Here is a 13,965-nt window from a genome sequence, read left to right on the forward strand (position 1 = left end):
CCGCTACTCCATTTCCTCAAATTGTCCTGATCCCTATCTTTGCTGAAACAGAGTTCTTTATTTTTTCTATTAATTCTAGGAGCGACCTCATAATTGAACTTTATTTTAGGTAATAAGCCAGCGTACATTTCTGTTGTTTATAGAAAAGTTTGTCTAATTAATGCCATATTAAACTTTATAATTGATCAAACACATGAAAATGAAAATGGCAAGTATATTTTCACCTATCACATTGTTCTAAAACAGAAATTACTGAAGATAGCCAATTTAAAGAATCTTGTGGGAAATTAGCTTTATATACATAGCTGCTGGGATTATAATTCAATACAAATTTTTTGATTTTTGATTTGATTTTGTCAGAACCTTACATAATTAAAATGGAAAATATTCTCAATCAAGCAATTCTACCTATATCAACCATTCTATGCAAACATTTGGACAAACTTTCGAAAGACATAAATACATTGATAAATGCTAACTTTGCAAATTTGCTAATAATTGAAAAGTACAGACAACCTCAATGTTTATCAATAATGGAACAGCTAACAAAACCATAGAATACTGTGCAGCTCTTAAAGATAATGAAACTTATCAATATCTGCTGAACTCAAACAATATCCATCATATGCTTTTGAGTTAAAAAAAAAAAAAAAAAGCAAGTTGCAGAACAATAAATGATCTATACTCCAAGTTAAATAGGGGCTCCTGGGTGGTTCAGTGGGTTAAAGCCTCTGCTTTTGGCTCAGGTCATGATCCCAGGATCCTGGGATTGAGCCCCACATTGGTCTCTCTGCTCAGTGGGGAACCTGCTTCCCTTTCTCTCTATGCCTGCCTCTCTGCCCACTTATGATCTCTGCCTATCAAATAAATAAACAAAATCTTTTTTTTTAAATCTACTTATTCAAACAACATACATATGCGTGTGTGTATATGAACACTCTGTATGCATGAGTACATTGTATGTAAATACGTCACATACACACATTAGGTTGTATGCTCTTGTAAGAAGTCCTGGGAGGATACACACAAACAATTTGCAGTGCTATCACATGAGGAGTGTTCGTGCTTGAAGGGAATCCTTTAACTTACTTTCTAAATGAGACTCATTGTAATGTGGATTTTCACAAGTACATATATTACTTTTTTTTCAGTGTATTAAAATCGAGTACTGGATATAAGATGCCTAAAATTGAAAGAGTGAAAAGAAGCATGTAGTACACTTTTAAAGTGGAGTGGGGAAAAAAATGAAAATGAAAACAAGGCTAAAATCAATATTATTACAGAATGTTTATATAAAGCTACATACATTCAATTATTAATTATTAACTAATCTTACTATGAATAATATTGAGAATAAGGAATATTAGTTGGGGACCTTTGTACTAAGCATATTTTTACATGCTTCATAGGTATCATCCCATTTAACTTCACAACTATCCGATGAGACAGGTATTACTTTTCTCATTTTACAGAAATGAGTCAAAGACACATGGGCTTATAATTAGCATATCAGTAGGCATTGCATTTAATTATGGAATACAGGCAAATCCTCAATTTATTTGAACACACCATTGCTTGAGCCTTTAGAATAAGACCTACTACTCTGAAATTTGGAGAATATTGAAGAACAAGAAAAAGAGCCATTCTGACTAAGCTTCTGTGTCAACACTAAGACTTTACTTCTGCATGGCTTTCTCTAGATCAGGACTTCTTGCCTGTGCCTCAAGGAGCCAGTAATCTGATCATGACCCTTTAGATTCTGGAGTCTGGAACTTGACAAAGACACTGTTCTGAACTAAATGCTTAGGATGATTCTGCCTTCTACAGCAAGGAGGCTCTCCAGATCACCGCTCAGCAGGTGCTGGCCAGCAGGTGGCAGTGAGCAGAGGAAAGAGAAGAAAGTGTTGCAGGAGTCTGTACTAATTCACTGTATTTTACTTACATGTATTTAACATTAGACACTAAGGTATACACTTTATTCTGAGCATTAAGAGAGTCTAATTTCAATATTTGATTTCTAGTTTCTGAGAATAACCCAGAAAACTTATTTTAATCACATTGATGTTTCATGCTGTTGTTTTCTCATTAATAAAGAAGATCAGATAAGCATTACAGAGCTTCCTTCCACTACAGCTGGTCTAATGCTTACTCAAGTTGATAGTGAGAAAACAGGTCAGTGGAAGACACTGTTAGTTAACGAGACCAAAGTAATGATGACTGAATTCAGCATATACTTGTGTTGTAAAACGTACACAGTGTGCTGCCGGAAAAAATAAACTTCTGTTGCCATGTCTTACCTATTAATAAAGTGTCTTGTAAGAAAGTGGTGGTGACTAGATTTCATAAGCAGTAAATGAAAACATCATGTCATGATTTCTATTCTTTGTTAACTAGCTTTTTCCTCTATAGTAGATCCTCTTTCTATATTTAAAAAGGAGAAGAAGAGACAGTGATTCTTCAAACAGATGGTTTGTATGTTTAGGTACCCAGCCAGTGTGTTTGTGTCATTAGTAGTAGTAGTAATAGTAGTAGTAGAGCAGTACTTCACAAAACTTAGAAGGGGCAAAAAAATCTGCTTGAAACAGACTATTTCAGATGCTAAAAATAGCATCTGTACTGGTTACTCTTATATAGTAGATATTCAATGTTTTTATGTGTACTAATCTGGCTGCTGTATTCAAATAGCATTATTTCTAGGTACACAGGCTGCTTCTTTTGTAATTACTATTAAATGAGTCAATGGCAATGATATTATCCTTGGACTTACCCTGGCATTGGTCCATTTCCAGAAAGGCTGTAAACCTGACGAGGATTTAGTAGATACTGGAATTTTCTATAAATTCTATAAAGATGAAAATATGGGGGAAAAAAAGGACTTTAGTCTCCAATTTTTAAATAAATAGCACCTCTTAATGTTATAATTATGTACATGGTTGTAACTAAATATATTTGATAAATTTTACATTAATAATATGAGAAGTATAACAGCTCAATAAGAAAAAGAGATTTAGTAGCCAATTAAGGGCAATAAAGCTTATAAATTAGAAATAGTGATACTTGCATTCTAAATACGGATATGTATTTAGAATATTATTTATCCTGTTTTTGAATTTTGTTTAGCTAATTAGATTTCAAATGCATTTTTTAAGAGTATTGGAATAAAATTACTTACCTACCTTCCTCTAATTGATCCTTGTGAAGTTTACAGGTTTGGGGTCAATCTAATCAAACTGAAATCTATCCCACATATAAAATAGGACTGTGCATGTTGTATGTATGCGTGTAACCAAAGAATGTGACCCCATCTGCTTAATTGTTACACATAAACCACCATCTGATCAGTCAGCTCACACAACTGCTAAACTGTTTCGATGGACACATATTAAATAATTCATTTTTTTCCAGAAGAAATCAAACATTGCCCAACAAATGCAACACAATTGTTTCTAAATAAATACACATTCCATATTGGTATTCTTAGATAAAATATTAAAAATGAAGGAATATATTTAGTTTTTATTATATAAATGTAAAAATATTACCATGGATTTTGCAAACATATTCAGACTATCTTTACTGATAGGAACTGTCCAAATTCACTATGTAGTATCTGTTTCTATCACCCCACTCCCAAATCTAAAATAACCTCACATTCTAGTTCTTGATTGATTATATGAACCAGTGTCTCAAGAAAGATACTAGGAGTCATTCTCAGTACTTCACAGTACTTCTTTTTCCCCAGCATCTGAACCTGACTGGAGTACAGTCCTGCACCTTCTAACAGTAATGTCTATTAAACTTGGCAATTCTATCTCATTGCCTTTGCTCAGGCATTCCAGTTCTCTCACCAGCTCTGTATAGCCTATACCCATCTTGTCCTCTTACACAGGGCTGTTTAAATACAGCCATGATATTTCTGTGATGAAAGGTTCCTAGGGCCAAGTTATTTACAACAAAAAATATTTTATTATATTTAACATAGGTTAAGTCTTCTCTTTCTCTTCCTTTGCCTTATATTTTAACTTTAGTGATTATCTCTTCATTCCCTAAAAAGACAACACGCTTTCACAAATCTCTTTCCTTCACCTGGAAATCTACACATAATCTACTTATATCAACTCAAAAGCTACTTCCTGTCCAAAGACTTCTCAGTCTTCAGATACCCTTCCTTCCTCTGAACTTCCACAGCACCTTCATTTTAAACATTTCTAGTTCAGCATTCATCTTATGATATTATGGTGTATCTGTTTGGGCCTGCCTCGCTGCATGGCTGTATTTTAGGTCTTTTATCCCCAGTTCCTAGTAGTCTGGATTCACTCAGGTGTTGCTGTTTGAATGAATGAATGCTATGTGAACATTTTCACACCTTTTGACAGCTACAGGGAAACTGTGTGACTATATAATTTTGTAAACTTTTGCTACTTATTTAACATATCAAAGTCAAGAAATCCAGTATTTTTAAAGGAAATCCTGAATGAAATATCATTGTTTGTGAAAGATGACTCTTATTCAATTCATCAGGAAAATTCATATTTGCATTCATAACAGGTTTCCTTTACATGCTTACATATTTACATTACCTGTGACTTTGATTGGTCCCTGTTCGTGTATGAAGAACCAAGCACAAGTGGGGATACATATAAGAGCACTCAAATGTCATCCCTTCACCCCACTTAATTTGCTGATGACTTCAGTGTATCTGTGTATTTTTTCCTTGATGGGAGAAGGGGAAGTCAGATATTCAGTTAAGGGTCATCCTGCATGATCCATGTTCTAATTTGAGGGGAACGTTTTCCTTTGAAAGTATGCCTTTCTTTCTTTCTTTCTTTCTTTTGATACTTCATTTGTTTTTCATTTTTCAAAACGAATTTAATCCTAACTCTATGTAAAGACTTTACTTTTTTGCCAAATGTCCATAATACATAAAGATGTCAGACTATATATAGTAAAGGAGAAAATCATTTTAGCATTATTATTTAATTACTATTTTGTATCTCCAAAAATGAGGCAACTGTTCTCTTTAGTAAAACAATGTAAATATTTTATCATGTCACTAGCTATTTAAAATAATTTCTATTATGTTTAGTGAAGTAAAAAAAGAATATACGACTCTATGTTAATAAAGGAAAAAATTTCAGCAGAAATAATATTTTGTTGATTGGAAATTGAACAGCACTCTTCATTTCATTAAAATAAAGCTGAAAGTTAGATGATTGGAAGGGAAATTATAAAATTTCACTAATCATGAAAACATGTCAACTTTCAACTTCATTATTTGATGAACCAGAATGGAAATTTCTATTTTATTATCATAGTGTTTACATGGATGCTTTTATTTGATTGCCCGTTTTGGGGCTGAGATTAGTAAAGACTTCTAGAAATTATTAAAGCAAGTGCAACTTCATTTTTATGACACCCCTTTTAAGAAAGCATGTAGGATTTACACTTCGATGTGGTAATTTTCAGATTTTTATTAAATATTATGATTTAACCATTAACTTATTACAAAAACAAAAATTTTGTGTTGTCTGCCAATATATCGGGACCTTAATAATGCAGCTCATTATAATTCAGATTAAATATATTGTGCTCCTCCAGGATATATGGCATCATGTACTCCGAAAACACACATGCAGAAAATCATTATAATGCAATTTGTCTAGAAGCTGGACATAAATTCTGTTCCTCACTAGTGAATGATGATTTACGTGAAGTCGTCTTGTTGACTATTTAGAGAACCAATTTGCATTCAACAGTATTTACGGAGCCATATTGTATGCAATGCTCTTTGTTAGGGACTGGGGCGACACAGTAGAGAGAATTCAGATACCCGATACATGATAATAAAAATAACTATAAAGGCCATTATTATATTAATATTTAAACTGTAAAAATAAGGAGAAATCATATCAATATAGTACATAAGGATGCTAGAATTATTTATTTGACATTAAAATTGTTAACCATAGGGAATAATGTTTTAAAATGTTTTTACACTAATTTTATCTTTTTATATACACATGACACAGAAAATAAACCCGATTTCTAAAAACATACCGTTCTCCTTGCTTTCCACCACTTTTGGGGTTCACAAAAACTAAAAGCGGGTGAGTACCAGGAACAGGGGTAATCTAAACGAAAAGTTGGATAAATGGACAATTATTCACATTATCTATGAATTCATGAAATACAAATTAACAATTTTAATTTTTAATTCATGAAATACAAATTAACAATTTTAAGAATATGTCTCTTAAGTTCTGTAATATGGACGGATAGACAGATCTACTTAGTAACTCAATTAAACCCCGTGTTTTGACTAAATATATATTAACAAGCATACTCACTCCACAAAGAGAGGGAGGGTCTAGTTAGGTATAGGGCAGAGAGGAAGGCAGCTATGAAGAGGAAATGGTGTTTAAATAGCCATGAGAAGAAAACAAAAGGCACAATTTGTGGGATGGTGAGTAAAGCAGACAGAATATAGTGGAGGAAGAAAGATTAGAAGAAAGGGACCAGATGATAGAGAGCCCTGATTTGACAGACACCTACAATAGAGTTTTGCGCTATGTGTGGAATCCATCTATCGAATCACTTGTCCATTAGAATCTCAGTAAGATGGCTTGAAGTCTCTTTCAGCCTAACTGTCTGCCTCTACACAATGTTTTCTCAGTGCTGTCTTTCCCTGTTTGGGGAGGAGAGGGCCAGTTAATTAGGTCTGTTTGCTAAACAGGAATCCATAAGTTGACAGTGCTCCTACTCTATGCCGTTCACTGCTTTCATCACTACTGGTTTCTTGGTTGAACAAAAAAAGCGCCTGTTTTAGTGGAGCTTATATTCTAATGCAGAAATAGATAATAAACAAACAAATATACAGTCAACAGGGAAACACACCAGGAAATAAAGCAAATCAAATAAAATGATAGCTATTATTGGTGTGTGGGGAGGTAAAGTTGTTTTCAATAGGGTGGTAAAGAAGAGCTCTTGCACTTTACCTGAATTTAATGTTAATAGGTAGACTTAAATACAAGTGGTCCTCTTTAATCTACCACTACATAAATCCCATCTAAATACAGTTTGACAAAAAAAAATACTTAGTAACAAAACATGCAACTGCTGGAGCCCTCTTAACATTAAGTTGAATAGTTCTAGATCAGTTTACTTTTTGAAAGTAGATTCAAGGTATCCTTTACTGCTATGAATTTCCCTTTTAGAAAGTATTCTTAAATATGTAATGAGATAAAAACACCCACTGAAACATATGATTGGGGTGCCTGAGTGGCTCAAATGGTTAAGGGTCTGCCTTCAGTTAAGGTCATGATTTCAGGGTCCTGGGATTGAGCCCCACATCGGGCTCCTGGTCAGCGGGGTGTCTGCTTCTCCCTCTCCGCGCCGTTACCCCTGCTTATGCTCTGTCTCTCTCTCTCAAATGAATAAAATCTTTAAAAAAAATTAAAAAGTAAATATAATAAACATATGATGTCCTTTCTTCCTGTTTGTTTGAACAACATAAGTTAAAATATTCTTCTAATACATTTTCCTCCAATCTTAGGTGAAATGTAATTTTTCTGATGAGTATATAGGCACTGGGGAAATATTAAAATCTTCACATTAGTTATAATATACTAAAATATCCTTATTTTTTTCTATTCTGACTCTACTTCTTCCCCTTTTTAATCGATTGTATCTGCTTCTATTTTACTTTCCTCTGTAAAGAGGACAAAGGTTCCTTATTCCTGGTTTGACTCTAATTCAGTTAGGAGGTAGACAGATGAGCTGGGTTTGTAGTAACTTCACAATTCTGTCCTGAACCCAATGTGCTCAATCAATTAATACATAGAAAGTGCCAACTAGGTTAAGCTACTGACTTGCAATGTTGCCCTTTCCCCCTCATTAAAAGGTAAAATAAGAAACACTAAAACACAACTTTATCTAAAGACTTGCATTCAATTTATTTTTCAACCAATTATAAAATCAGATAGAACTCCTAAAGTTTTGCACATGCAAAAAAAGGAATGCTAACACATGGGGATTTTAGCTGCCTTTTTGCACTTAATTTGAATTGTTACTCCTTATTTTTAAATAAAGGTGAGAATCTCAAGATAAACGTTTTTGAGCAAAACATTAAATCTGAACCTAAACACTCAACATTCAGCTTACCATTCTATTAAAATAAATTAGATTATATTAAATTCACACTGAGTCTGATATTTATAATTTATTTGAAAATATGTTTTAGAGTACCTTTCAGAAATACAGGTTTATTGGAATATTTAAAGGCATCATAACTATTTATTAATAAAGGACAGTATAAAGCTATAGGAACAATTGCATTCTACACATTATTACTAGCGAGTATATATTCCACTAGAATACAGACTATAGAAGATTCCAAAATCCAGAAATGAGGATGTCATTTTTAGAGGTGGGTAAATGGATAAACAGTTCAAATGCATTAGGAAAATGGAAAATAATTTAGATAAAGAGTGAATTTAGAAGAATGATGATGCTCTACCAGTGACAAAAGTCAAATGTTCCAAATGGAAATTCAGGAAAAATCAAAATTATCTGGCAATCTTTTCCCCATCTAACTTCTTATCACAAATTAAGCTTACAAAATAAGACTACATAAAAACAAAACACTAAAAACTTCAGGTATCTATTTGTAGTTTCCAGGCTCTGTGGAATAGAGTCCCTTTGATAATGATGTTAGATAAAACTCCTGACCTAATACATTCTACATTAAAGGGATGATATGTGATTTAACATCAGCACCACTGAGACTGGTGTTAAGGGATCATTTAATGTTGTTACACTAGAAATGTCAAGGTTTTAGGCAATTCTGGCATGTTTTTCAATGCCCATTCAAAAAGCTTTAAAATTCAGCTAAACCTTGTTGCAATTAAAAAAAAAAAAAAAAAAAAAGCCAACCCATGGGGCACCTGGGGACTCCGTTGGTTAAGCTTCTGCCTTCGGCTCAAGTCATGATCTCAGAGTCCTGGGATTGAGACCCACATCGGCCATCTACCTCCATGCTCAGTAGGGAGCCCGTGCTCAGTAGGGAGCCTACTTATCCTCCTCCCTCTGCCCTTTCCTCTGCTCCTGCTCTCTTGCCTCTCTCTTGAAATAAATAAAATCAAGAAAGGAAAGAGAAAAGGAAGGAAGGAAAGAAGGAGAGAGAGGGAGGAAGGGAGCGAGGAAGGAAGGGAAGAAGAAAGGGAGGGAGGAAGGAAAAGAAAAAGAAAACCAATCCAGCAGAGGAATTTGGAGTCCAGAAGACCAAAGAGAATTTTTTAATTCTGCAGCACCAAACCTGCAGTATTTCATAGTCATTTTCAAGTCTGACAAGTTAAAAATAAACAACTACGTTGCGCTCTAATACTCCTGAAGTAAGGAGAGAGATCTTACTGCCAAAGACTGCTTGCTACTATCACAACTATCATATATTCCTCATCATCCTTAGTAAAAGAATCCAGGGCAAAGGGTAATTCTGAAACACTGGCAGCTCCCATCACACCTGTATCTTGGAAACTGTTGCTGCTGTTTGCAGAATTTATATATGTATTTTTTTCAAAGAGTTTAAGAAGGTGTGACTTTTGGTGTCTTGCCATGTAAGAATGCAAATAAGAAGTCTAAGTAGAAAAAAATGTGTCTCTATTTTGTCTATAATTGAAAGTTGCTATAGATTGAATTGTTGAAATCCTACTTTCCCTGCCCCACCCTGTGGTGGTATTTGGAGACAGGGCCTTTGGGAAGCAAGGAAGGTTAGATAAAGTCTGGAGAGTGGGAGCTTCACGATGGGATTAGTACCCTTGTAAAAGAAAGAGCTACTCCCGCATCTGCGCACACAAAAAGTCATGTGAGCAGGCAAAGACATGACTGCCACCTATAAGCCAAGAGAAAAAGACTCAGAATAAAATTTAACTGTCACCTTGATCCTGAGCTTTCCAGCCTTGAGAACTGTGGTAAGTAAATGTCTGTTTTTTAAACCACCCATCTATGATACTTTATTATAGCAGCCCAATTTGACTAATACAGAAGTGTTTTATGGAAACTCAAGACATGCTCTTTACAAAGAGGGAGAGCTTCCAGTCACCTTCCTCAGGATGCCAGGATGAAATATGATACTATAAGGACGAGCAGCCATCTTTGAGAATGAGGTGACCTTGAAGATACTACAGATGGAGGATAGGAAAGACAGTACCAGGCCTGATAAAAATGTGGAACCGGGGTATTAGCCCTGTTTCTGGAGATCCTACTTCTGGACTTCATTTAAACAACAGAAAAATTTACATATATCTTATCTAAACCACTGTTATGTTTGTTTTTGTTTTTATTTCCCTGTTACATGTTGCAGATCTTAATTATAACTGGTATGAAAGACAAGATCCATGAGGGTACAGAACTGAATATAAGTGGAACCAGGCATAGAAATCTTATACTTTCTCAAACTTGTAAATATTTCTAGACCCTGAGTGCAGAACAGAAACCTGGTATCAAAATCTCTTTAGATACTTTATATTTTTCATTTTATCTTACATTATGTTTTTGTCCTTACTGAGTAGAGGCATAATCATTTTCAGGTAATTCTTTTGTAATTTAAAGAGTCTGAGATAAGGAAGAAAATACATAGGTATTACTAGATGTGATATTTCAATTACTTAATTCAATCTATTTGCTTCCAGATTTTATTTTCCAAAGAGGTTAAAATCAGGTAAAAACTAACTTACAGAATTCAGAATTTAGTCTAGTAGAGCTAATTTGTATTGTAATGTAAATCATTTGTACTGAAAATAAAGAGGTTAAAAAAATACAGTTTTCTAACTTTCTGAAACTTGGTATATTTGATTCTGATGAATAAAGTTATATGGAAATACCTTAAATTTTTTTATATTTTGAAGTGATATTTTTATTTTTATACTTTAAAAACAATTTCAAATCTACAGAAAAGTTCAAAGGACTGTTCAAATAAGATTATTTTTCCTGAAGCATTTGAGACTAAGTTGCCAAAATGATACTTTATCACTCTTGTTTACTTTAAGATAGCCTATACACAAGAACATTCTCTTGTGTATAGGCTATCTCTAGCAATCAATTTACATGATTCTGTACCAGCTGCTTGTGTTATAAAAGCCATTATTGGGACAATTGGTAAAACCAATCCGGGAATTAAAGAGCACTAATACATCAATCTTATATTCAAGTTTACTAATTCTCTTTGAACTATATATAATATAGTCTTTAATAAGAATTTTCAATTTTTACTGAATACAAAATTTTGAAATAACTTGTAAAATTCAGTCATTTTGAACAGATTACTGCTATTCTAAAATATTATACACTTTTAGCTACAGATTTTGGTGGAATGGGAGGGAATACTAAAACATATATATACAAAGAAATTCTGACAGCCTAAATCTATTTGTTCTTGGAAGTAAATATTTATATAGCACCTGAAATAATCTTAAGCGGAACAATATATAAGACAGATGAAAGGTAAGTTGCTCTATTTGAAGCATGAAAGAACCCTGAACCTACTCTCAGCCTTTCTCTATGTCAGTCAATGGCAAATCTATCATTTCAGGTGAATGAACCAAACATCTTAAGAGATGTCCCTAATTCCCTGATTTCTAATAAACCGTACATCCAATCTATCAGCATATCCTACTGACCCTCTTCAAAATCCATGGATTATCTATCTCTTCACCTCCCCTGCTGGAGGTAAAGAGATAGATATATACTGGATATGCCCCATCTATACTGGATATGCCTCCAACCTATAAACCCTCAATTACTGGTGGCTTTCTCCAAACTTGACTCTTTGTTCCCTAACGACCTAATGTCAACAAGGGTAAGCGTTTCAACATTTAAGTTAGGATCATGTTATATCATGTTATATCTTGCCATCTCTTTCAGATGGAAAGCCAGAGTTCTTTTGCAGACCCTGAAGGCTCTGTAGCATCTAGCTCCTATTCCTTCTCTAAAGTACTCTTCACCAGTTTCCATATTGCTCAGCCTGCTCCAACCATGTGGTTGGTCTTGTTGATCCTAGAACTTGCCAGGCATGCACTTGTCTTAGGGCTGTCCATCCCCTAGATACCCATAGACCAAAGGCCTCACCTAAGTCTTGACTCAAACATCACATTTTAATGAGGCCCAATCTGGCCATGTTACTTAAAATTAGAGACAATGCTAACTCTGTCCTGACACTTACTACTGAGCTCCATTTTTTCCATATTATTTATAATCTAGCACATTATAAGCTGGGAACAGGGACTCAGTTTACAGGTTATTGTATTGAAGTGTAGAATAACAATTCTGGACTCAGGGACTTAAATGACAATGACGAGCTAATTATGGAAAAACCAACAGGCTTGAGGATCCTAATGTACACATATATACATGCACACACACATCAGTCAAATAAAGGGAACTAACTGAATACACACAATATATAGTTGTATATAGTACACATGGATATATACATACACACACATATGTTTGTTTACAATCTGCAGTTGTGTAGGGGATGGTACTGACTCAGTTAAATATAAAGGTTCCCCATTTTTTCTGGTGTTAAGAGCATTACAAACTAGACTTTTTGGTTCTCCAGCGACCCTTTTATTTGGACACTCTTCTCAGAGAATAATCAAGGATAAGGCAACTTCAGTTTAATACAGTTTACACAGTGGTTCTGTTTCACTTGTTTATTCACATGTGAATAGTTATCTGCATTTTTACATCTTGTACATGTTAGAAATTGTAGTTTCAATTACATTTGATCATATGTATTAAGTGTAAACCTATGGTGTGAGCAGTGACAAAGACAGAGTGCCTAACCACCTCTATTTGAAGTCCCCTAGGACCTGGGTTAATTAATGAGACTCATCCTAAGGTTATACATGATCTATTACTTCCTCTAATTAGAAATAATAATCCTGATCATTATGCTGGTTAGCTGGAAAGAAGTAAGATGAATGTGCTTAACTATGATTAATAGTCTTCTTTAAGCAGTGTAGATCTCTTCTGTCACAGACTTATATGCAAACCAGGCTGCAACTCCATGCTTTTTCATGATATACATTTTTTAAAGCTCACAGAAAAATTAATTTTCTGGCACATCTTTTTACCTTTCCTGACAAAGAACAGCGATTTTATAATTTTAAAGTTGATCACCACAACAAAATTTACTTATTTTTCTACCCTGCATTAGTTATCCAATAACTGATGCTTTTACTTTTTTATGTTTTCCTCAAAATTGCGTGAACACATATGTGTATCATAGTTTAGTCCATTCTGCTGAGGTGAAATAGATTGTTGCACATGATTATAAACATGTTAAAATTCAAAAAATTAACCAACAGTTAAAATTCAAAAAAATTATAATAATAATAATCATGGTATTTATTTAATGCTGTTTTATAAGGGCTGATGTCTACCCATCAGCCCTTATAAAGTTGTTGCTTACCAACAACTTTACCAGATAAATTCATATGCAAAAGAAAGTTATGAAGTTATTATCTGGTTTGAGAGATGCAATACATTCACAGAGAAAGGCAGGTGGTCAGAACAAGGGGGTCAGAAAGTAGCATTTATATACCTCTAAACTTTTTAACCAAGGAGACTGGGTATTATAAGAGTAAGACGCATATACTCTGAGCAAAGTGGACCTTATTAAACTTTGGCTTTACAAACTGATTAACTGTGAGGCCCTGGGAATAACTTTGCCTTTGAACATTTTGTAAGTGGTGATACTAATGATGACATTTATCTTATGTTTATTGAATTAAGAATATTTATCTCATCTGTTTACTGAGAGGATAAGTTTACTTAATAGGCATAAAATACTATCATGGTATCTAGCAATACTGTTTAACAAATTGCACATGTTTCCCCTTCATGTTGAGAAATGTTTAGCCATGTGTGAAATGCACTTGAATTTTAAAATTAATTTTCCTTTCTGAT

General features: G+C 33.9%; 1 protein-coding gene across 7 annotated transcripts in view; it reads right to left on the reverse strand.

The window, feature by feature from the left end:
• The window catches only part of DGKB (diacylglycerol kinase beta), a 719,270-nt gene that overhangs the window by 449,771 nt on the left and 255,534 nt on the right, over window positions 1–13,965 (reverse strand). For all 7 annotated transcript variants that reach the window (XM_059171265.1, XM_059171262.1, XM_059171263.1 and 4 more), the window contains 2 exons: window positions 6,058–6,131; window positions 2,768–2,842 (listed from right to left, as the gene is read on the reverse strand). In XM_059171265.1, the coding sequence (XP_059027248.1) occupies window positions 2,768–2,842; window positions 6,058–6,131 (149 nt within the window). The remainder of the gene's footprint in view (window positions 1–2,767; window positions 2,843–6,057; window positions 6,132–13,965) is intronic.

The sequence above is a fragment of the Mustela lutreola genome, chromosome 4 (genome assembly GCF_030435805.1).
Source record: "Mustela lutreola isolate mMusLut2 chromosome 4, mMusLut2.pri, whole genome shotgun sequence".
Classification (NCBI taxonomy): domain Eukaryota; kingdom Metazoa; phylum Chordata; class Mammalia; order Carnivora; family Mustelidae; genus Mustela; species Mustela lutreola.